The sequence below is a fragment of the Oncorhynchus clarkii genome, chromosome 6 (assembly GCF_045791955.1).
Source record: "Oncorhynchus clarkii lewisi isolate Uvic-CL-2024 chromosome 6, UVic_Ocla_1.0, whole genome shotgun sequence".
NCBI lineage: Eukaryota > Metazoa > Chordata > Actinopteri > Salmoniformes > Salmonidae > Oncorhynchus > Oncorhynchus clarkii.
Genome location: NC_092152.1, coordinates 21,070,745 through 21,094,112, shown reverse-complemented (window position 1 = coordinate 21,094,112; position 23,368 = coordinate 21,070,745). Strand labels below are relative to the sequence as shown.

The window sequence follows — 23,368 nt, the reverse complement described above, 5'->3', positions numbered from 1 at the left end:
TGTAGTGTAATAGAGTAGCCTACTGTGGTGTAGTAGAGTAGCCTAGTGTGGTGTAGTAGAGTAGCCTAGTGTGGTGTAGTAGAGTAGCCTAGTGTGGTGTAGTAGAGTAGCCTAGTGTGGTGTAGTAGAGTAGCCTAGTGTGGTGTAGTAGAGTAGCCTACTGTGGTGTAGTAGAGTAGCCTAGTGTGGTGTAATAGAGTAGCCTAGTGTGGTGTAATAGAGTAGCCTAGTGTGGTGTAATAGAGTAGCCTAGTGTGGTGTAATAGAGTAGCCTAGTGTGGTGTAGTAGAGTAGCCTAGTGTGGTGCAGTAGAGTAGCCTACTGTGGTGTAGTAGAGTAGCCTAGCATGGTGTAATAGAGTAGCCTAGTGTGGTGTAGTAGAGTAGCCTAGTGTGGTGTAGCAGAGTAGTCTAGTGTGGTGTAGTAGAGTAGCCTACTGTGGTGTAGTAGAGTAGCCTACTGGGGTGCAGTAGAGTAGCCTAGTGTGGTGTAGTAGAGTAACCTACTGTGGTGTAGTAGAGTAGCCTACTGTGGTGTAGTAGAGTAGCCCTACTGTGGTGTAGTAAAATAGCCTAGTGTGGTGTAGTAGAGTAGCCTACTGTGGTGTAGTAGAGTAACTTACTGTGGTAAAGTAGGGTAGCCTACTGTGGTGTAGTAGAGTAACTTACTGTGGGGTACGTACTGTGGTGAAGTAGAGTAACCTACTGTGGTGTAGTAGAGTAATTTACTGTAGAGTAGTCTACTGTAGTGTAGTAGAGTAGCCTAGTGTGGTGTAGTAGAGTAACTTACTGTATAGTAGTCTACTGTAGTGTAGTAGAGTAGCCTAGTGTGGTGTAGTAGAGTAGCCTAGTGTGGTGTAGTAGAGTAACTTACTGTAGAGTAGTCTACTGTAGTGTAGTAGAGTAGCCTAGTGTGGTGTAGTAGAGTAACTTACTGTGGTGAAGTAGAGTAGCCTACTATGGGGGAAAGGCTTTGGGGGTGTCAGGCAATACTAAGAGGTGTGCTGGGCCCTGCAGGAATGGCAGCAGGCCTTGCTGTAGTACCAGTGACTGCACAGGTTCACCTTCAGAGCTAGAGAGCAGTTGGTGGTGGGTCGGTCCTGACAGCTCTCATCTGCATGACAGAGACATTTATGATATGTTCAGTCATATGGAAAAAGTAGCCTCATCACAATCAGAAAATACTGTAATGACAAATCTATCAATTAATCAATCAATCTGCCTTGTTACCTCCATAATCTAAACGCTCAAGACTTTGGGCTGTTATGAAAGAAAGAGGTGCTTGCCCACACTAATAATTATCTCAGTTGTGAAAAGCAAAAAAGTACTGCAAATAATAGAATTAAAAACAAGTGCTTTGACGATGCCATGTTCTCCGGTCTACTTTTGCCTGTGACTAGACATAAGCTACTGTAACTCTCCTAAAGTTGCCAGAGGCTGGGGTTATGTGCTGCTTGTATAGCCTGATCTCAGATCTGTTTGTGCTGTCTTGCCAACTCCTATGGTCATTGGTGTTGGAAGACAGCACAAACATATCTATTTGGGACCATGCCATTGCTTACATACCTGGGGGTTCAGTGGGACAGGGTTGCAGGGCGCAGGTCTGCTTGGCCACAGGCTTGGTCAGGGAGTCACACCCTCTCACGATCTCCCTAGCCTGGTAGCACTTTACATCTCTCATCCTAACACCCACACCACACATCTTAGTGCACTGAGGAATGAACACACCACACATCTTAGTGCACTGAGGAATGAACACACCACACATCTAAGTGCACTGAGGAATGAACACACCACACATCTTAGTGCACTGAGGAATGAACACACCACACATCTTAGTGCACTGAGGAATGAACACACCACACATCTTAGTGCACTGAGGAATGAACACACCACACATCTTAGTGCACTGAGGAATGAACACACCACACATCTTAGTGCACTGAGGAATGAACACACCACACATCTTAGTGCACTGAGGAATGAACACACCACACATCTTAGTGCACTGAGGAATGAACACACCACACATCTTAGTGCACTGAGGAATGAACACACCACACATCTTAGTGCACTGAGGAATGAACACACCACACATCTTAGTGCACTGAGGAATGAACACACCACATATCGTAGTGCACTGAGGATTGAACACAGCAGCACTGCTCACGGTTGTGATTTGATAGGACACTGTATATGTGAGGTGTGTAAATACAATGTATTGCTCATGTCATTATGTTTTCAGATACAATGTCATGGTTGAAATGGTATCTCACCTCAGACCAGGGTGTGGTGTACCACTTGAAACAGGGCCTCTCAAAGCAGGTGTTCTCGTCCTCTGGCCTCTCACTGGCACCACAGTCCTCGTTGTCATGGGTCTGAAACTTCCCAGCGGTGATGCCGGCGCATTGCACGATCCTCCGCTTCACACCGCGGCCACATGTCGTGTTACACTGAGAGGAAAATAAGACTGCTTTCAGCTAAGGAATCTCTAACCAAGAGAACATAAACAAAACATCAAGAGAACATACATGAAACATCAAGAGAACATCAGGTAAACATTGTCAAAATGCTCATCATAATATCAACAGACCATCAATAAAACATAAATAGAACACCAACAGAGCATTAATAGAACATCAACAGAAGGACCCAGTTGCCTTACCCTCTCCCAGTCCTGAGTGAGCCAGTGTGGGGCACAGTCCTTCTCCCCACAGGGATGGATGGCCAGGGGCTTATTCTCCGGAGAGCACTGAGATTCAGGCACCACACGGCCCTCTGGTGTCTTACAGTACACGTGGCGTACCATCTTCCCCTGGCCGCACAACCCCGAGCACTGCAGAGGTCAAAGGTTAACAGGAATGACACAGCAAAAGCATTAGTGATCAAGAGCAACTTACAGTCAGTGCAATCACTATTCCTATCCGTAATCAATGTACCAACGAGATAGAGTAGTGTAGTGAAAGTAGTGTACTCACTGGCCCCCACTCTGACACAGTCCACTGGCGTTCGCAGGGCGAGCCTGTGCAGTTCTTAATGTTAGGGGGGCGGGTCGGGGGATCACATAACTTGGTTTCGTCTGAACACCTGACCTCCCGGGTCACCTGGGCCCTGTGGCCACACTTGGCTGGACACTGGACAGGAGAGAGGAGAGGGCACAGGACAGACTCACTTTTAATATCATCTACAGCTGCCCAAACAGTTGTAAGTAGGATGCAACAATGTACTTACTATAGTGTTCCCACGCAGTAATTCCTGTAATGTAAACCACACACACACACACACACACACACACACACACACACACACACACACACACACACACACACACACACACACACACACACACACACACACACACACACACACACACACACACACACACACACACACACACACACACACACACACACACACACACACACAACCCCTGTCCCACCGTTAACTTCCACAGTATAGCTCCACCCACCTCAGTCCACTCGGCCACCTCCCATTGGGGGCCACAGGTGGGGCTCTTACAGGCACGGCGCTCCAGGGGCCTCTCCAGTTCTGCCACGGTGCAGAGATCACTGTACACAGAGCTGTCCAGCCCGGGGGACAGCATCTTCCAGCAGCGCACCAGACGGAACTGGAAGCCCTCACCACAAGTACGAGAACATTCACTCCAACTGCTGGCCTCCCACCTGAGGGTGAGGGAATGCACACAGAGTAGAGTTCAGGTATAGTTAGTGATCTTCTGAAGTCAATTAAATCAAATATTATAACTGTAAATGGTATGGTAGTGGCCAACACCAGTTTATAGTTCCTGGTTAAGTGTGGAAAAGAGACAAACATTGTTCTCAATGAACTTTGATTGCCACATCGTCCAACTGGTAAACAGTCCTTATATACTGAGTATATAAAACATTAAGAACAGCTGCTCTTTCCATGACATAGACTGACCAAATGAATCAAGCTGAAAGTGTGTTATTTTCTGGTAAGTGTGTTATTTTCTGGTGCATACCTGGGCTGGCACTCCCTCCCAATGCAGAAGTCATGAACAGGCTCAGGTCGGGTCATATTGTCACACTGCATGTCATCTACCTCAGCTCCATCGTAGCGCACACACATGGCAAAGGACTTTGACACTCCTGCAGCGGAAATTATTACAGGCAAACTAAGGAATAACTGAAAATGTCATAAGTTATCCATATACGTGTGTGTGTGTGTCTACCTATAGAGCAGGTGGAGGTGCAGGGTTCCTGAGAAGACAGTTTCCAGCGGTACATGTCTGCAGGGCTCAGCTTGAAGTTCTTCTGCAGGAACCTCTGAATGGTCCTGTCAAACACAACATGACAACAAGGTCTCACACGAATGGTTATGTCAAACACAACATGACAACAAGGTCTCACATGAATGGTTATGTCAAACACAACATGACAACAAGGTCTCAGGTGATTGGTCCTGTCAAACACAGCATTACAGCAACGTCCCAGGCGATTAGTCCTGTCAAACACGACATTACAACAAGGTCTCAGACGATTAGTCCTGTCAAACACAACATTACAGCAACCTCTCAGGCGATTAGTCCTGTCAAACACGACATTACAACAAGGTCTCAGACGATTAGTCCTGTCAAACACAACATTACAGCAACCTCTCAGGCGATTAGTCCTGTCAAACACGACAAGACAACAAGGTCTCAGATGATTTGTCCTGTCAAACATGACATGACAACAAGGTCTCAAACAATTAGTCCTGTAAAACACGACATAACCATGCCTTCACAGTGAACCCACTGAACCCCAGCTCTCTCTTCCACACACACATTGCTGCATCAGTGCTACGGCTGATTAACCTCAACATCAAAATCATAACAACCAGCGACATTCTGTTTTTTATACATTCACATAAAAGTGACATTCTTGTCATACGTGTACTGGAACTGCTGTGTCCAATCCAGAGAGCTCGGTTTGTTGTTTTGAAAGTTTCTTAGTAGCTAGGTAACTTTTTAGTTGGATCCGCGACGCATTTGGCATCAGTTGCTGGAACTGCTTCTCTTTGTCCAGTGATCCTGCTCAACAAGGCCGGGTCTGAGGAGCTATTTGGCGTAGCAGTTAGCCTAGCTGCTAGTTAGCTGCCTATCAAGCTATGGGAGTTTCTTGAGGGCTTGAACGCAGCCTGCGACGCGGTTAGCCATTGTGGCTGGGACTGCGGGTTGTGCCGGGTTTGTGGCTGTCTAGATCCTTGCTGTTTGTTGTGTTCAATCTTCCCTGTGACCTGCCCTGTCTGGAACTGTGAAAAGTAACAGCGTAACCTACGTTGCTAGCTACTATGACAAAGACCAAAGCCGGAGGGAATACCATTGAGGACAGTGGTGTCTATCACAGGTGAAGGATCTTTTAAACAAACAAAAATAGTTTTACAAGCAGTTGTTAAAACAACTAGAAAATAGCTTTGTGTTTTGTCCAAATACTGGTCGATTCAACTAATAAAAGAATGGACGACCTGACCAGAGAGGTCAAGGACCTGAAGAACAGTTTGCAGTTCTCCCAGGATCAGCTCAATGAGTTGAAACAGGAGAAGAGCAGTGGTTAAGGGCGCTGTACTGCAGCGCCAGCTGTGTCATCAGAGTCCCTGGGTTCGCGCCCAGGCTCTGTCGTAACCGGCCGCGACCGGGAGGTCCGTGGGGCGACGCACAATTGGCCTAGCGTCGTCTGGGTTAGGGAGGGATTGGTCGGTAGGGATCTTCTTGTCTCATCGCGCACCAGCGACTCTTGTGGCGGGCCGGGCGCAGTGCGCGCTAGCCAAGGTTGCACGGTGTAGCCTCCGACACATTGGTGCGGCTGGCTTCCGGGTTGGATGCGTGCTGTGTTAAGAAGCAGTACGGCTGGTTGGGTTGTGTATCGGAGGACGCATGACATTCAGCCTTCGTCTCTCCCGAGCCCGTACGGGAGTTGTAGCAATGAGACAAGATAGTAGCTACTACAACAATTGGCTACCACGAAATTGGGGAGAAAAAAGGGGTACAATTTTTTTTTTAAAGCAAGGACAAGGTATCTGTTCTGGAAAGAGCCAAGAACTTGAGAGGAACGTATATCTTCCTCAACGAGGACTATCCTGAAGCTGTGCGCCAGAAGAGGAAAGAACTTATCCCAGCCATGAAAGCTGCCAGAGCACGTAGGGACATTGCTTACATCCGCTTTGACAGTCCACCCTCCTTCCCAGAAGCCTGGAAGGGATGAGAGCCAAGCCTATGGGTTCCTAGCTTCAACCCCGCAGCACACACACACACACACACACACACACACACACACACACACACACACACACACACACACACACACACACACACACACACACACACACACACACACACACACACACACACACACACACACACACACACACATGTCAATTGATTAATGGGCTGCTGAATGTATATATTTTTTGCTATTGCTTTATATGCTCTTTTCCATATTATGTCTATCTCTGATAAGCTACCCAGGAAAGTGCTGAAAAATAGCCCATATTAATTTATGTAGCCTTAGAAATAGTGTTAATGAAATCAATAACTTGTTAACATCAGATAACATTAAGACATATTTCTGAGACTCACTTAGATTAATCATTTGTTGATACAGCAGTAGCAATACAAGGATACAACATCTATAGAAGAGACAGAAAAGCTATTGAGGGGGCGTGTTGCTGTATATATTCAGAGCCATATCCCCTGTAAAGTTTTGGAGAAGATCTTATGTCAAGTGTTGTGGTTGCAGGTTCACTTGGCACATCTAAAGCCTTTTCTTTTGGGGTGTTGCTATAGGCGACCAAGTGGTAACAGTCAGTATCTTAATAATATGTGTGAAATGCTTGATAGTGTATGTGATGTAAACTACTTTCTTGGGGATCTGAATATTGACTGGTTTTCATCAAGCTGTCTGCTCAAGAGGAAGCTTCTCACCAGTGCCTGTAATCTGGTTCAGGTTATTAATCAACCTACCAGGGTGTTTACGTACACTACAGAGACAAGATTATCCACATGTATCCATCACATTTCTACTAATACTGTAGAACTTTGTTCTAAAGCTGTATCCTTACCCATTGGATGCAGTGAGCACAATATTGTGGCTATATCCAGGAAGGCCAAAGTTCCAAAGCTGGGCCTAAAATAGTGTATAAGAGATCATACAAAAGATTTTATGTGGATGATGTTAAGAATATTTGTTGGTCTGATGTGATTAATAAGGAGCATCCAGATGCGGCACTTGATGAATTTATGAAATTGCTTCTTCCAATTATTGATAAACATGCACCTGTTAAGAAACTGACTGTTTGAACTGTTAAGGCTCCATGGATTGATGAGGAATTGAAAAACTGAATGGTTGAAAGAGATGAGGCAAAAGGAGTGGCTAATAAGTCTGGCTGCACATCTGACTTGCTGCAAATTGATAAATGATGTGACTAAACTCAACAAAAGAAAAAAGAAACTGTATTATAAAGCCAAGATCAATGATACAAAGAATGATGGAAAACATCTGGTGTACTTTAAATGAAATGATGGGCAGAAAGACAAATTCAACTCCATCTTTTATCAAATCAGATGGCTTATTCATCACAAAACCATTTGATGTTGCCAATTATTTTAATGATTACTTCATTGGCAAAGTGGGAAAACTTAGGCAGGTAATGCCAACAGCGAACAGTGAGCCATCATATTCATTCATAAAAAAACAAATAATGAAAGAAAAGCATTGCAAGTTTGAATTTTGTAAAGTTAGTGTGGGAGAGGTGGGAAAATGATTGTTAACGATCAATAATGACAAACGTCCTGGCATTGACAACTTAGATGGAAAACTACAGAGGATGGTAGCTGACTCTATAGCCACTGCTATCAGTCATATCTTTAATCTGAGCCTCGAGGAATATATTTGTCCTCAGGCCTGGAGGGAATCCAAAGTAATTCCGCTACCCAAGAGTAGTAAAGCAGAATTTACTGGTTTAAACAGCAGACCTACCAGCTTGCTGACAGCTCTTAACAAATTGTTGGAAAGAATTGTGTATGACCAAATACAATGCTATTTCTTTGTAAACAAATCAACCACAGACTTATAGAGATGGGCACTCAACATGTACTGCACTGACACAAATGACTGATGATTGGTTGAAAGAAATTGATAATAAGAAAATTGTGGGAGCTGTACTGTTAGATTTCAGTGCAGCCTTTAATATTATTGACCATAACCTGTTGTTGAAAAAACGTATGTTTTATGGGTTTTCAACCTCTGCCATATCATGGATTCAGAGCTATCTATCTAATAGAACTCAACAGGTTTTCTTTAATGGAAGCTTCTCTATTGTCAAACATGTAAAGTGTGGTGTAACGCAGGGCAGCTCTCTAGGCACGCTACTCTTTTCTATTTTTACAAACGACCTGCCACTGGCATTAAACAAAGCATGTGTGTCCATGTATGCTGATGATTCAACCATATAAGCATCAGCAACCACAGCTAATGAAGTCTCTGAAACCCTTAACAAAGAGTTGCAGTCTGTTTTGTAATGGGTGGCCAGTAATGAAATGGTCCTAAACATCTCTAAAACTAAGAGCATTGTATTTGGTACAAATAATTCCCTATGTTCTAGACCTCAGCTGAATCTAGTAATGAATGGTGTGGCTGTTGAACAAGTACAAGAGACTAAATTACTTGACGTTACCTTAGAATGTAAACTGTCATGGTCAAAACATTTAGATTCAATGGTTGTAAAGATGGGGAGAGGTCTGTCCGTAATATAGAGATGATCTGCTTTTTTGACCCCGCATTCCAAAAAGCAAGTCCTGTAGGCTCTAGTTTAGTCATATCTTGATTATTGTCCAGTCGTGTGGTCAAGTGCTGCAAGGAAAGACCTAGTTAAGCTGCAGCTGGCCAAGAACAGAGCGGTACGTCTTGCTCTTCATTGTTGTCACGCCCTGACCTTAGAGAGCTTTTTATGTCTCTATTTTGGTTTGGTCAGGGTGTGATTTGGGTGGGCATTCTATGTTCATTTTTCTATGTTTTGTATTTCTTTGTTTTGGCTGGGTATGGTTCTCAATCAGGGACAGCTGTCTATCATTGTCTCTGATTGGGAACCATACTTAGGTAGCTGTTTCCCACATGGTTTTTGTGGGTAGTTATTTTCTGTTTAGTGTTCTGCAACACGTAACACGCTCTGATCCTTCCTCATGCAACGATGACCATTACAATTGTAATAAGAGGGCTGATATAAATACTATGCATGCCAGTCCCTCTTGGCTAAGAGTTGAGGAGAGACTGATTGCATCACTTCTTCTATTTATAAGAAATATTCATGTGTTGAAAATCCCAAATTGTTGCATAGTCAACTTACACAAAGGTCTGACACACACACTTACACCACCAGACATGTCACCAGGGGTCTTTTCACAGTCCCCAAATCCAGAACAAATTCAAGAAAGTGTACAGTATTTTATAGAGTTATTGCATGGAACTCCATTCCATCTCATTTCTCAAATGAACAGCAAATCTGGTTTCAACAAACAGATAAAGCAACACCTCAGGGCACAATGCCTCTTCCCTATTTGACCTCGATAGTTTGTGTGTATGTATTGGTATTGTAGGCTACCTGTGCGTTTTACAATTTTTTTACTGATGTAATTCTGTCCATGTCTACTAATGTTCTGTATTATCTCATGTTTCATGTTTTGTGTGGATCCCAGGAAGAGTAGCTGTTGCTTTTGCAACAGCTAATGGAGATCCTAATAAAATAAATTTAAAAAAATATCACTGGCTGTTTTTTATAACCAGAGCTGAGATGTTTAGAGGAAAAGTGGGACCAGGAGAGGGAGGTAGGAGGAGAATGAGAAGGTGTAGGTGGAGAGGAGGAAGAGCATGAAGAAGAGGATGAGGAAAAGGAGGAAGTGTTTGGTTGTGGAAAAGAAAGAGGAGGAGGCAGGGAAGAAGAGAAAAATGGATACAGTCTTTCATTTAAACAAATAATTCTAGGTATTTGCAGCGAAGTGAAAAATATGACTGGGAAGAAACATACTGTCAGACTGTATTCACCTCTGGGAGAAATGTGCAGAAATTAGTCACAGTTACACTGAGATATGCCGGTGAAGTATGATTCAAAGTTTCTGTGTATGTTCAAATAATCTGTCCCCCTCCTCTCCTACTTGTCCTTCACTTCCTCTACTCCCTTCCTCCTCCTCCTCCACCTCCTATCCTTGTCCTCGTCCAATCCGTTCTTCTCCCCAGTGCAGGGGAAGACAGGGCGGGTCATGTGATGTGTTTTATGGGGCACTGGCAGAAGAACTGGCAAAGCGGTGTTTGGACACAGCGCAGGGAAGCCAACATGAATTATAAATATGATGGAATGCAATCCCGGCCAGCTCTGAGCTTTAGCTGTCTCCTCTCCATGCGATTCTTGGGATGTCTCAGAAGGAAAAAAGAAGCTAGCATTGGATCGGTCCAGAAGCCAGCATGGAGCACATTCCATTCCACTAGCCAGCCCAGCCAGTAGCACAGTCCCTTGTCCCTGGCAAGACTATACATCACTTTTAAATGCCCCTCTGCTCAGGACCTTGAAATGACTCACTCTGGTCCTCACTTAGAGAGAGTAGTGTTCACTCTAACTCCTCAGGAGCAGCATCCCTTAGTGAAGAGAGGTAGTGTATGGTAGATGGAAGAGGAAGATCAGATGGGATTCTGAAGTGCTTTTTTTGGATGGGTTCCTATACCTGATAACAAGCTGATGTTGGGCCAACATTGGCTCAGCGTTGGGTTTTCCTTTTCAACTATATCTGCTATAACTATAACGATATGTGCCTATTTACTTCTGCTCATTGTGTGGATCTCTCCGTACTCTACCTGGTTCTGTTGGTACGGTTGTTGCTCCTCATCCCTGTCAGCAACGTCCTGTTGGGGAACAGCAGGTCTCCAGAATCATTCCTCCGCCGGGCCAGACTGAACTCCCCCAGTGAGCTTTTGAGGGGGAACTTCACACTGCTATGGTCTACCTCCAATGGCCCCACCTCTGACGAGAACAGTCCCTCTCCCACATCTGGACCAATCCGCTCGCCCAGCAAGACTCTCCAGATGAGGTTCTCTGGGTCTGGCACCTCCTCTAAAGGCCTGCTGGCTGCCGGGGCAGGGACTGCTACACTGCTTGTGTGACTGCTGTTGCCATCTGTTGGGGTGGCAGGAAAGGAGAGGAAAGTTAGAGAAATTATTAAAGTGGGAGAAAGCCTTATATACTCAGCAAAAAAAGAAACGTTCCTTTTTCAGGACACTGTCTTTCAAAGATAATTAGTAAAAATTGAAATAACTTCACAGATCTTCATTGTAAAGGGTTTAAACAGTGTTTCCCATGCTTGTTCAATGAACCATAAACAATTAATGAACATGCCACTGTGGAACGGTCGTTGAGACACTAACAGCTTACAGACGGTTGGCAATTAAGGTCACAGTTATGAAAACTTATGACACTAAAGAGTCCTTTCTACTGACTCTGAAAAACACCAAAAAAAGATGCCCAGGGTCCCTGCTCATCTGTGTGAATGTACCTTAGGCATGCTGCAAGGAGGCATGAGGACTGCAGATGTGGCCAGGGCAATAAATTACAATTTCTGTACTGTAAGACACCTAAGACAGTGCTACAGGGAGACAGGGCGGACTGCTGATCATTCACACAGTGGCAGACCACGTGTCTGCTTGCTCTGTGCGTTATTTCCTGCAAGTCAGGAATGTCAGTGTTCTGCCATGGCCAGCGAAGAGCCATGATCTCAATCCCATTGAGCACGTCTGGGACCTGTTGGATCGGCGAGAGCGCCTAAGACAGAGCTACAGGGAAACAGGACGGACAGCTGATCGTCCTCGCAGTGGCAGACCACGTGTAACAACACCTGCACAGGATCGGTACATCCGAACATCACACCTGCGGGACAGGTACAGGATGGCAACAACAAGTGCCTGAGTTACACCAGGAATGCACAATCCCTCCATCAGTGCTCAGACTGTCCGCAATAGGCTGAGAGAGGCTGGACTGAGAGCTTGTAGGCCTGTTGTAAGGGTGGTCCTCACCAGACATCACCGGCAACAACGTCACCTATGGGCACAAACCCACCATCGCTGGACCAGACAGGACTGGCAAAAAGTGCTCTTCACTGACGAGTTGCGGTTTTGTTTCACCAGGGGTCATGGTCGGATTCGCGTTTATCGTCGAAGGAATGAGCGTTACACCGAGGCCTGTACTCTGGAGTGGGATCGATTTTTGAGGTGGAGGCTCCGTCATGGTTTGGGGCAGTGTGTCACAGCATTATCGGACTGAGCTTGTTGTCATTTCATGCAATCTCAACGCTGTGCGTTACAGGGAAAACATCCTCCTCCCTCATGTGGTACACTTCCTGCAGGCTCATCCTGACATGACCCTCCAGCATGACAATGCCACCAGCCATACTCATTTTTCTGTGTGTGACAGGAATGTCAGTGTTCTGCCATGGCCAGCAAAGAGCCCGGATCTCAATCCCCATTGAGCACGTCTGGGACCTGTTGGATCGGAGGGATGAGGGCTAGGGCCATTCCCCCCAGAAATGACAGGGAACTTGCAGGTTTCTTGGTGGAAGAGTGGGGTAACATCTCACAGCAAGAACTGGCAAATCTGGTGCAGTCCATGAGGAGGAGATGCACTGCAGTACTTAATGCAGCTGGTGGCCACACCAGATACTGGCTGTTACTTTTGATTTTGCCCCCCTTGTTCAGGGACACATTATTCCATTTCTGTTAGTCACATGTCTGTGGAACTTGTTCAGTTTATGTCTCAGATATTGAATCTTGTTATGTTCATACAAATATTTCCACATGTTAAGTTTACTGAATATAAACGCAGTTGACAGTGAGAGGACGTTTCTTTTTATGCTGAGTTTACTAAGATGAACAAGAGGTGTTTCCTGGTCAGGTGGTCAAGAAGAACTCCTGGTGCTTTTTATAGAGTATGTAAAGAGACATTTTATGTGCAGTTTGTACACAACAACAAAACAACACACAAAGCCTTTCTGCACATTCCTAACGGTAGTAGAGAGGGCCTCATACCCTGACTACACCACTCGCGGTATTCAATTATTGCACCCACACTGCTCGCGCGCGTCAACGTGCGTCTGCGTTGCCAAGGGCTAAAATAGAAGTCTATTTCTGACGCAGATCGCGCTGCAAGTCCTGCCTCTCCCATCTCCTCATTGGTTTAAAGAAGCAGGTACCCACGTGTCATCTCCTCATTGGTTATACCCACGTGGGTGATTGAAAGATGAACTATTGCCGGTTGTCGTGGTAATACTATGAAAGTTTAGATGCCAATCACCATATAAGTTAAACGATGAAAAAGCCTGGAAGGAGGAGAGATGACTAGAAACGATGGATTGTATGTATGGATTAATTGTCGGAGTAGAGGACCTTGTGCATTTCAGGTAAAATAAAAACCTAATGTTTATATCCCAGGACAAATTAGCTAGCAACAGCAAGCCTGCGTGTCGTGATCGTGTTTGGTGTAGGGGGACAAAATAAATGTATGCATGACCACGCGCAGACGGTTTGGGTTCCGTGTCAGTCTCACCCAGTGGCCAAACTCCCTGCAGAACTGTCACACAGTCCGAGTAGAGGGGCTGTCTGAGACCTTGCTGCAGGCAGGTAGCAGGCAGGCCTGCACCTATTACCACTCATGTTTGTGATGCAGCCATTTTTAAAAAGGAGAAAATTCCAGGGCTCCCTGAAGTTTCCATCGATCCTAGCTCATCTTTGTATGTACGTCTGTGAATAATAATTTTGGGTCACTATAACTATATCTATTTGCCAATTGGATTGATCCCCTCTACCACACGAAACCCCACTAATCTCCCGACGGAAACGCATGAGGTGGCTAAAAACAGACCTCCATTCTATGCTAGCTTGCTACCGATGGCCCGGCTAGCTGTCTGAATCGCCGTTACCCCAACCAACCTCATTACTAACTGGAACCTTATGATCACTCTACTAAGCATGCCTCTCCTTAATGTAAATATGCCTTGTCCATTGCTGTTCTGGTTAGTGTTTATTGGTTTATTTCACTGTAGAGCCTCTAGCCCTGCTCATTATACCTTACCCAACCTTTCAGTTCCACCACCCACACATGCGATGACATCACCTGGTTTCAATTATGTTTCTAGAGACAATATCTCTCTCATCATCACTCAATACCTAGGTTTACCTCCACTGTATTCACATCCTACCATACCTTTGTCTGTGCATTATACCTTGAAGCTATTTTATCACCCCCAGAAACCTCCTTTTACTCTCTCTTCCAGACGTTCTAGACGACCAATTCTCATAGCTTTTAGCCGTACCCTTATCCTACTCCTCCTCTGTTCCTCTGGTGATGTAGAGGTGAATCCATGCCCTGCAGTGCCTATTCCCCAGGCGCTCTCTTTTGATGACATCTGTAACCGTAATAGCCTTGGTTTCATGCATGTTAACATTATAAGCCTCCTCCCTAAGTTTGTTTTATTCACTGCTTTAGCACACTCTGCCAACCCGGATGTTCTAGCCGTGTCAGAATCCTGGTTTAGGAAGACCACCAAAAATTCTGAAATCTTCCTCCCTAACTACAACATTTTCAAACAACATAGAACGGCCAAAGGAGGCGGTGTTGCAATCTACTGCAGAGATAGCCTGTAGAGTTCTGTCCTACTATCCAGGTCTGTACCCAAACAATTTTAACTTCTACTTTTAAAAATCCACCACTCTAAAAACAAGTCTCTCACCGTTGCCGCCTGCTATAGACCACCCTCTGCCCCCAGCTCTGGACACCATATGTGAACTGATTGCCTCCCATCTATCTTCAGAGCTCGTGCTGCTAGGTGACCTAAACTGGAACATGCTTAACACCCCAGCCATCCTACAATCTAAGCTTGATGCCCTCAATCTCACACAAATTATCAATGAACCTACCAGGTACCTACCACCCCAAAGCCATAAACACTGGCACCCTCATAGATATCATCCTAACCAACTTGCCCTCTAAATACACCTCTGCTGTTTTCAACCAAGATCTCAGCAATCCCTGCCTCATTGCCTGCATCCGTCATGGGTCAGCGGTCAAACGACCTCCACTCATCACTATCAAACGCTCCCTGAAGCACTTCAGCGAGCAGGCCTTTCTAATCGACCTGGCCCAGGTATCCTGGAAGGATATTGACCTCATCCCGTCAGTAGAGGATACCTGGTTATTTAAAAAAATGCCTTCCTCACCATCTTAAATAAGCATGCCCCATTCAAGAAATTTAGAACCAGGAACAGATATAGCCCTTGGTTCTCTCCAGACCTGATTGCCCTTAACCAACACAAAAACATCCTATGGCGTTCTGCATTAGCATCAAACAGCCCCCGTCATATGCAACTTTTCAGGGAAGCTAGAAACCAATATACACAGGCAGTTAGAAAAACCAAGGCTAGCCTTTTCAAGCAGAAATTTGCTTCCTGCAACACAAACTCAAAAAAGTTCTGGGACACTGTAAAGTCCATGGAGAATAAGAACACCTCCTCCCAGCTGCCCACTGCACTGAGGATAGGAAACACTGTCACCACCGATAAATCCACTATAATTGAGAATTTCAATAAGCATTTTTCTACGGCTGGCCATGCTTTCCACCTGGCTACCCCTACCTCAGTCAACAGCACTGCATCCCCCACAGCAACTCGCCCAAGCCTCCCCCATTTCTCCTTCTCCCAAATCCAGTCAGCTGATGTTCTGAAAGAGCTGCAAAATCTGGACCCCTACAAAGCATCCTTCACTCATGCTGCCAAACATACCCTTGTAAAACTGACCATCCTACCGATCCTCAACTTCGGCAATGTCATTTACAAAATAACCTCCAATACCCTACTCAATAAATTGGATGAAGTCTATCACAGTGCCATCCGTTTTGTCACCAAAGCCCCATGTACTACCCACCACTGCGACCTGTACACTCTCGTTGGCTGGCCCTCGCTTCATACTCGTCGCCAAACCCACTGGCCCCAGGTCATCTACAAGACCCTGCTAGGTAAAGTCCCCCCTTATCTCCGCTTGCTGGTCACCATAGCAGCACCCACCTGTAGCACGTGCTCCAGCAGGTATATCTCTCTGGTCACCCCCAAAACCAATTCTTCCTTTGGCCGTCTCTCCTTCCAGTTCTCTCTCTCCTTCCAGTTCTCTGCTGCCAATGGCTGGAACGAACTACAAAAATCTCTGAAACTGGAAACACTTATCTCCCTCACTAGCTTTAAGCACCAGCTGTCAGAGCAGTTCACATATTACTGCACCTGATTAAAGAATAAAGTTTCCCTAAGTTTCTTAGGGGCATAATTCCTTCAGCCGCCCATCTATAACTTAGCCCAAACAACTACCTCTCCCCCTACTGTATTTATTTATTTTGCTCCTTTGCACCCCATTATTTCTATCTCTACCTTGCACATTCTTCCATTGCAAATCTACCATTCCAGTGTTTTACTTGCTATATTGTATTTACTTCACCACCATGGCCTTTTTTTGCCTTTACCTCCCTTATCTCACCTCATTTGCTCACATTGTATATAGACTTATTTTTCTACTGTATTATTGACTGTATGTTTGTTTTACTCCATGTGTAACTCTGTGTTGTTGTATGTGTTGAACTGCTTTGCTTTATCTTGACCAGGTCGCAGTTGTAAATGAGAACTTGTTCTCAACTAGCCTACCTGGTTAAATAAAGGTGAAATAAAATAAAAATGTTTAAAAAATGTTGTAAAGGATTATTGTAGCTGGAAACGGCAGATTTTTTATGGAATATCTTTAAAAGGCTAATTGATCATTAGAAAACGCTTTTGCAATTATGTTAGCACAGCTGAAAATGGTTGTGCTGATTAAAGAATAAAGTTTCCCTAAGTTTCTTAGGGGCATAATTCCTTCAGCCTCCTGGGCTTGAGAGGCGCTGTTGCACCTGTTTGTGTGAATGGACCATTTCAGGTTGTCAGTGATGTGCATGCCAAGGAACTTGAAGCTTTTGACCCTCTCCGATGAGGCCCCGTCGATGTGAATGGGGTCGTGCTCTCTCTGCTGTCTCCTGTAGTTCACGATCAGCTCCTTTGTTTTGTTGGCGTTGAGGGAGTGGTTATTTTCCTGGTACCACTCCGACAGGGCTCTTACTTCCTCCCTGTGGACTGTCTCGTCGTTGTTGGTAATCAGACCTACCACTGTTGTGTCGTCAGGAAACTTGATGATTGAGTTGGAGATGTGCGAGGCCACGCGGTCATGGGTGAACAGGGAGTACAGGAGGGGGCTGAGCATGCACCCCTGCGGGGCCCACATGTTGAGGATCAGCGTGTCAGAGTTGTTGTTGCCTACCTTCACCACTTGGGGTCAGCTTGTCAGGAAGTCCAGGACCCAGTTGCACAGGGAGGCGTTCAGACCCATGGCCCTGAGCTTAGTGATGAGCTTGGAGGGCACTATGGTGTTGAAAACTGAGCTGTAATCGATGAACAGCATTCTTCCATAGGTATTTATCTTGTTCAGGTGGGATGGGGCAGTGTGTAGTGCAATGGCAATTGCGTAGTCCATGGATGAGTTGCTGCGATATGCAAATTGCAATGGGTCTAGGGTGTGGGGTAAGGTGGAAGTGATATGACTAGCCTCTCCTTAACTAGCCTCTCAAAGCATTTCATGATGAAAGAAGTGAGCACTACGGGGCGATAGTCATTCAGCTCAGTTACCATCACTTTCTTGTTACAGGAACAATGGTGGACATCTTGAAGCAAGTGGGGACAACAGGCTGGGTTATGGAGAGATTGAATATGTCCGTAAACAGTCAGCTGGTCTGCACTTGCTCTGAGGACACGGATTGGGATGCCGTATGGCCCGGCAGCCTTGCGAGGGTTAAAATGCTTAAATAACTTACTCACATCAGCTACAGATAGCGATAGCACATAGTCCTGAGCGTTGGGGGCCCGCATCAGCAGCACAGTGTTGTTTTCTCTCTTCTCTCTCTCTCTCTCTAAGTTATTGTATTGGTATATTGGTTTCTAGTTATTGCTGTTACCTGTGTATTGTGGAAGGGTTGGGCTGTCCTGGTCACAGTCAATGGCTGCTGTCTCCTCATACACCTCATTGGTCTCCTGGCCCTCGGCCCCTGCCATCTCGGCCCCCTTCTTCAACAAACGGTTCTGCTGAGGCTCAGGTATCGCCTTGTCATACATGCTCTCGTTGGGGGCCACCATACTGCCCATCTCCACGGAAACCCCAGGGGTGGTGCTGTTGGGGCCGGTGTAGACAGGGGGTTGAGGGATGGGGGACAGGGACTCCCGTAGGACGGTGTACTCGTACGTAATGTAAGGGATACGACCATTCTGGTTCCACACCTATGAGGAGACAAAATAGCACCAGAGAGCTAACCATTCCCTCCTGCTCTCTCCTACCAAACTCAGTCAATTGCACATATAAAGGAAGCAATTCCCTGACGTTGATGACTTTTTGCAAATCCAATCAGTCTTCCACGTTGATTAAACGTCATCACATATTATTTTTCCGTTGAAATTACGTGGGATTTTGTACCCTGCACCTACAAGTTACTGGATACGTGTTCACTATTTCTAAATTAGAGATTACCCAGAGGCACTGGCTGCTCGGCGAGGGGAGGGAGCAGAGCAGACCTCAGCAGGATACAATACCAGAACATTGATGGCCTGGTTGATGGGCCCTTTGGCTACGATGTACTCGATTCCCGTCTCATACACATCCATGGGCCGCCGGTACTTGAAGACGGTACCCGCTGCATGGAAGTTCTGGGGGCTGTCCACCTTGTAGTTTCCATTGAAAAAGAAGTTCCCCGCCTGATCAGTCACAGCTGTGTGGGAGATAGGATAGAACATAGTCTCATTGAGGGGATGGAGAACCATTGGAGGAGGACCGGTTGGTTGACTCTATGGAAAGGTCAAATCTTTGATGTTCACTGTAAACTGGAATTTCTACTCCCCATACATGACCATAAATTAATACAATAAAGTCATTTCAAGAGATCACAAAGGAAATTAAAGTATATAGATGATCTGATTAATTTCAGTTGATTAATGTACTTTAGTAACTTCCCACTGTCCCACTATCAATATTAATGGTTATCCCATTGCGGGAGAGAAAATATCCTTTGTATTTGCTGAAAATCTTGAATAAAATGTTTTACACCTTCTTCTTGTCATTAAATTATATGGATCCTAATGACATCACACCGTACCAACAGGAGACATTAGAAATGTTTGTATACATGGCATAGGGAGCAGGATAAAAAGGAAGTACCCACCCAAAACATCAGCTGACTTCTTCCTCTCAATGATCTGGATGTCCCAGGAACCCTCAGGGATTGTTGTGATAAAGGAGTAACCTTGGAGACAGGAAACAGGAAACATTATGATGACTACATTTTACCTGCAACTAAATAGCCTGGATATCAGAGGAGTCAGCTTAAGAATCACATAGACCTTGTTGTCAGATTCAGCTCTGAACTGTCTGTAGTTATCTTTCAGTGACATATTTGGGGGGCTTGTCCCTGATAGGTGTGTTCAAGATTTGGAATAGATGTAGAGCCATATCTCCTCCATCAGTACCCTCTATCCTTGCCCACACATCCACCCACCCACACACCCAATCTATCTGAGTCTGTGGTTGAGGTTGAACACACTCGTACCCAAACTGGTGGCCTCGCGGCGGAAGTTTCCATTGACCCTGCTGCAGCTGCTGCCATCCCCCTGACACACTCCACACGTATCCAGTGTATTGGGCGAGAAGAGCACTCCATCACACCCGATTGGCTGCAGAAATGATGTTAACACAAACAGGATCATTATCTTCTTGAATCATTTCAGCACATGCAAAGCCAGTTGAAGAAGTATTGATACACTTTTATCATGTGACCAGAAAAATAAGCCTTTCGGCCATTCTCACAGAATATGCAAAGCCATTTCCTCGGCAGATGAAGAAACAAGCGCTCCCTAACCTCACATCTGCCGTCCACACAGACCCCTCTGTAGTTGCTGTACTTGCAGGATGTTCCGTCTCGGGCAGGAACCATCAGCTGTCTCTGGCCGTCGGCTGTGGTGCAGTGCAGGTCACATGGGTTACTGGAGATATGGACATAGTCATCTGTGGATGGATGGATGGACACAAAGGTCAGCGTTAACAGTGTAATAACGAGCCTCGAGGACAGGTCACACAGGAGGGAATGACAGAGTTGAGTGGGTTTAATATGGTTGTTTTACCCGGATACAGGGGTTTCCAGTGGTAGTTCCTGCCATTGTAGACCTGTGAGTTGAACGACCAGCACTGCTCTTCCCTGAAGCTTCTCCCAGAGGAAGGGCAGTCCTGCACAAGACAGAAAATATAGACACACTTTTCTGTCTGTTCCATGTGTTTTCTATTTTATAATGGTTTTACAATATGTAATAAAAGGGTGTGACAGGGTGTGGCAACTCTGGAACAAAAGCCTGTTCACCCTTTTGCTCTTCAGGACCAGGGTTTATGGCCACAGCACTAAACCGTAAAGGGGCAATCTGCTGTTGAAACAATAACAAAGGGGGTTCCCCTCCACTGTTTCAGTAAAAGGCTGAGGGATGGGTCTGGAAAAATGTAACCACTCAAATTCATAGACTATATTCATAGATTATAGTTTTAATCATGTTTTGAGGCTATAGGCTGACAGTGTTTGTTTACATTTACTTTGTTTACAAACATTGGAGTTAAACAATGTTATATTTGGGGTTCTGATTGGTACTGCAGTTGAACAAAGCTCCTGAAGCATTTCTAAGTGTCACGCCCTGATCTGTTCCACCTGTCCCTGTGATTGTCTCCACCCCCTCCAGGTGTCGCTTATTTTCCCCAGTGTATTTATCCCTGTGTTTCCTGTCTCTCTGTGCCAGGTCGTCTTGTATGTTTAGTCAAGTTAACCAGTGTGTTTTTCCCCGTACTCCTTTTCTATTGTCTTTTGCTTGTCTTCCCGGTTTTGACCACTGCCTGACTCTGGACTACTTTCCCACCTTCCTGATCATCCTGCCTGCCCTGACCTTCAATCTACCTGCCCTTCAGTACCTATTGGACACTGAGCTGGTTTTGACCTTTTGCCTGTACACAACCATTCTCTTGCCTACCCCTTTTTGGATTAATAAACATTGTAAGACTCCAACCATCTGCCTCCTGTGTCTGTATCTAGGTCTCACCTTATTCTTCAAAAATCAGTGGGTACATATCATTACTTAATAAGTCCAGAAATGTATGTAATACCTGCAGATTCCCCCATTAAGCTATTTGTATCTCATTTGATAAGAAAAAGAGCTGTGCTAACTACTGCATCATATACTTTGGGTTGTGGGGTATTGTGTCAACATACATTTTGCTAATGACAGGAAAAGGGGTGGCAGTACTAGATGCATGCTAACCTTGGTGTTACAGAGGAGGTATTTTTTCGAAGTGCCAGTGCAGGTCATGTTGTCTCTACCAGCGACTGCTTTCTTTCTTTGGATAGAAAATACATACATTTAATACATGTGCTAAATGAATGTGCTAAAATAACAGGTTAGAATATAATATTTATTTCAGTGGACAGACCTCTGTTTGAGACAGTGCCTCTCCTGGGACATGACCCCACCTCCACAGGTACGCGTGCAGGCGGTCCACTTGGCCCACTCCCCCCACCAGTATGTGGTGGACTCCAGCTCATCCTCCAGACTGTTGGAGGCTGCCCCATCCTCCTAGACACAACACAGCACCCTTAGAGAACAACAGCAGAACAGGGCCCTGTACACACAGTGTAACTAATTATAAGCATGTTTAGCCACTCTGACAATCTGAGTGAAGTGGAGACAAATGATATCTACTGTGCTCTCCTTGGAAAAGGAGTGAGAGAAAACAGCTGTGGGTTTTTATAGGAGAACACAGCACCCAAGAGTGTGTGCGTGAGCAACTGGCAAATAGAGAAAAACAGAGTGAAAGAAAGACAAACAAACATTGTGACTGACGGACTGATATTAGGTCAGTGATAGAGGTGTGTGTGTGTGTGTGTGTGTGTGTGTGTGTGTGTGTGTGTGTGTGTGTGTGTGTGTGTGTGTGTGTGTGTGTGTGTGTGTGTGTGTGTGTGTGTGTGTGTGTGCGCGCGAGAGGCCAGAGATGGGTCCTCATATGCATAGACAAAGTAAGAGAGAGATGGAGAGCGTACCTGTCCCCTGGTTGAGAGGTCCCCTACAGACAATCCCAGGGTGAGGAACCCCAGTAGCACCAGGCTAGTCTCCCCACATTGTTCCCACGACCAGATCCGCATCCTGACAAGAGAAAATATACAGATGGGACAGAAGAGTAAGAGCTGAAGACTCACACCCATAAACATTAACTACAGATATAAGATCTTAATTTGATCACCCTGTTGCAGGAGAACATTTAACATGCATGTGAGTTTTAAAAAGGCTTCTAAAGTTATAAGACTGGCTCAAATTAAGATCCTACATCAGGTACTGACAAACAGAGTGGGAAAACACTTTGATTTCGAAAGACATCCTCAATAAACACTTGGTATATCTGATACAGTCGACTCTTAACAAGGGCACAATCAATTCAAATCGTTATTTGTCACATGCACCGAATACAATGGGTGTAGACCTTACCGTGAAATGCTTTCTTACAAGCCCTTAACCAACAATGCAGTTTTAAGAAAATAGAGTTAAGAAAATATTTACTAAATAAACTCAAGTAAAAAAATATATTTTAAAAGTGACACAATAAAATAACAATAACGAGGCTATATACAGGGGGTGTACCGATACAGAGTCAATGTGCGGGGACACAGGTTAGTCAGTGTAATTTGTACATGTAGGTAGGGGTAAAGTGACTTTGCATCGATAATAAACAGCGAGTAGCAGCAGTGTAAAAACAAAGGTGGGTGTCAATGTAAATGTAGTCTGGGTGGCCATTTGATGAATTGTTCAGCAGTTTTATGGCTTGGGGGTAGAAGCTGTTAAGGAGCCTTTTGGACCTAGACTTGGTGCTCCGGTACCACTTGCCGTGTGGTAGCAGAGAGAACAGTCTATGACTTGGGTGACTGGAGTCTTTGACACCTCCTAGTATATTGGTCCTGGATGGCAGGAAGCTTGCCACCGTGATGTACTGATGCACTATAAGATAAGAGCAAACTCTGTTCACAGAAGTTCACCAGTCCCAATTCAAACACAACATTTTTACTTACTCCAGATATCCGTATGCTGCGGTATAAAACACGCTTTTATAACAGTCTTTAGCTGTCACATATATCAGGGGTCGACTATCCATGCAAATGTGTTAAACAGACCAAATTAGAGCACTTA

General features: G+C 45.1%; 1 protein-coding gene across 1 annotated transcript; it reads right to left on the bottom strand.

Annotated features, from left to right (window-relative positions):
* Window positions 1-991: 991 nt before the first annotated feature.
* LOC139411954 (ADAMTS-like 2) lies at window positions 992-22,332 on the bottom strand. The gene is made up of 18 exons (XM_071158720.1): window positions 22,231-22,332; window positions 21,624-21,766; window positions 21,455-21,530; window positions 20,282-20,384; window positions 20,020-20,165; window positions 19,711-19,834; window positions 19,327-19,407; window positions 18,701-18,876; window positions 18,073-18,391; window positions 10,862-11,180; window positions 4,213-4,316; window positions 4,003-4,129; window positions 3,469-3,682; window positions 2,978-3,133; window positions 2,665-2,835; window positions 2,276-2,452; window positions 1,566-1,710; window positions 992-1,113 (listed from the first exon to the last, which is right to left on the bottom strand). Exons 1-18 carry the CDS (start codon window positions 22,330-22,332, stop codon window positions 992-994), a joined length of 2,805 nt encoding a protein of 934 aa, XP_071014821.1.
* Window positions 22,333-23,368: the final 1,036 nt, after the last annotated feature.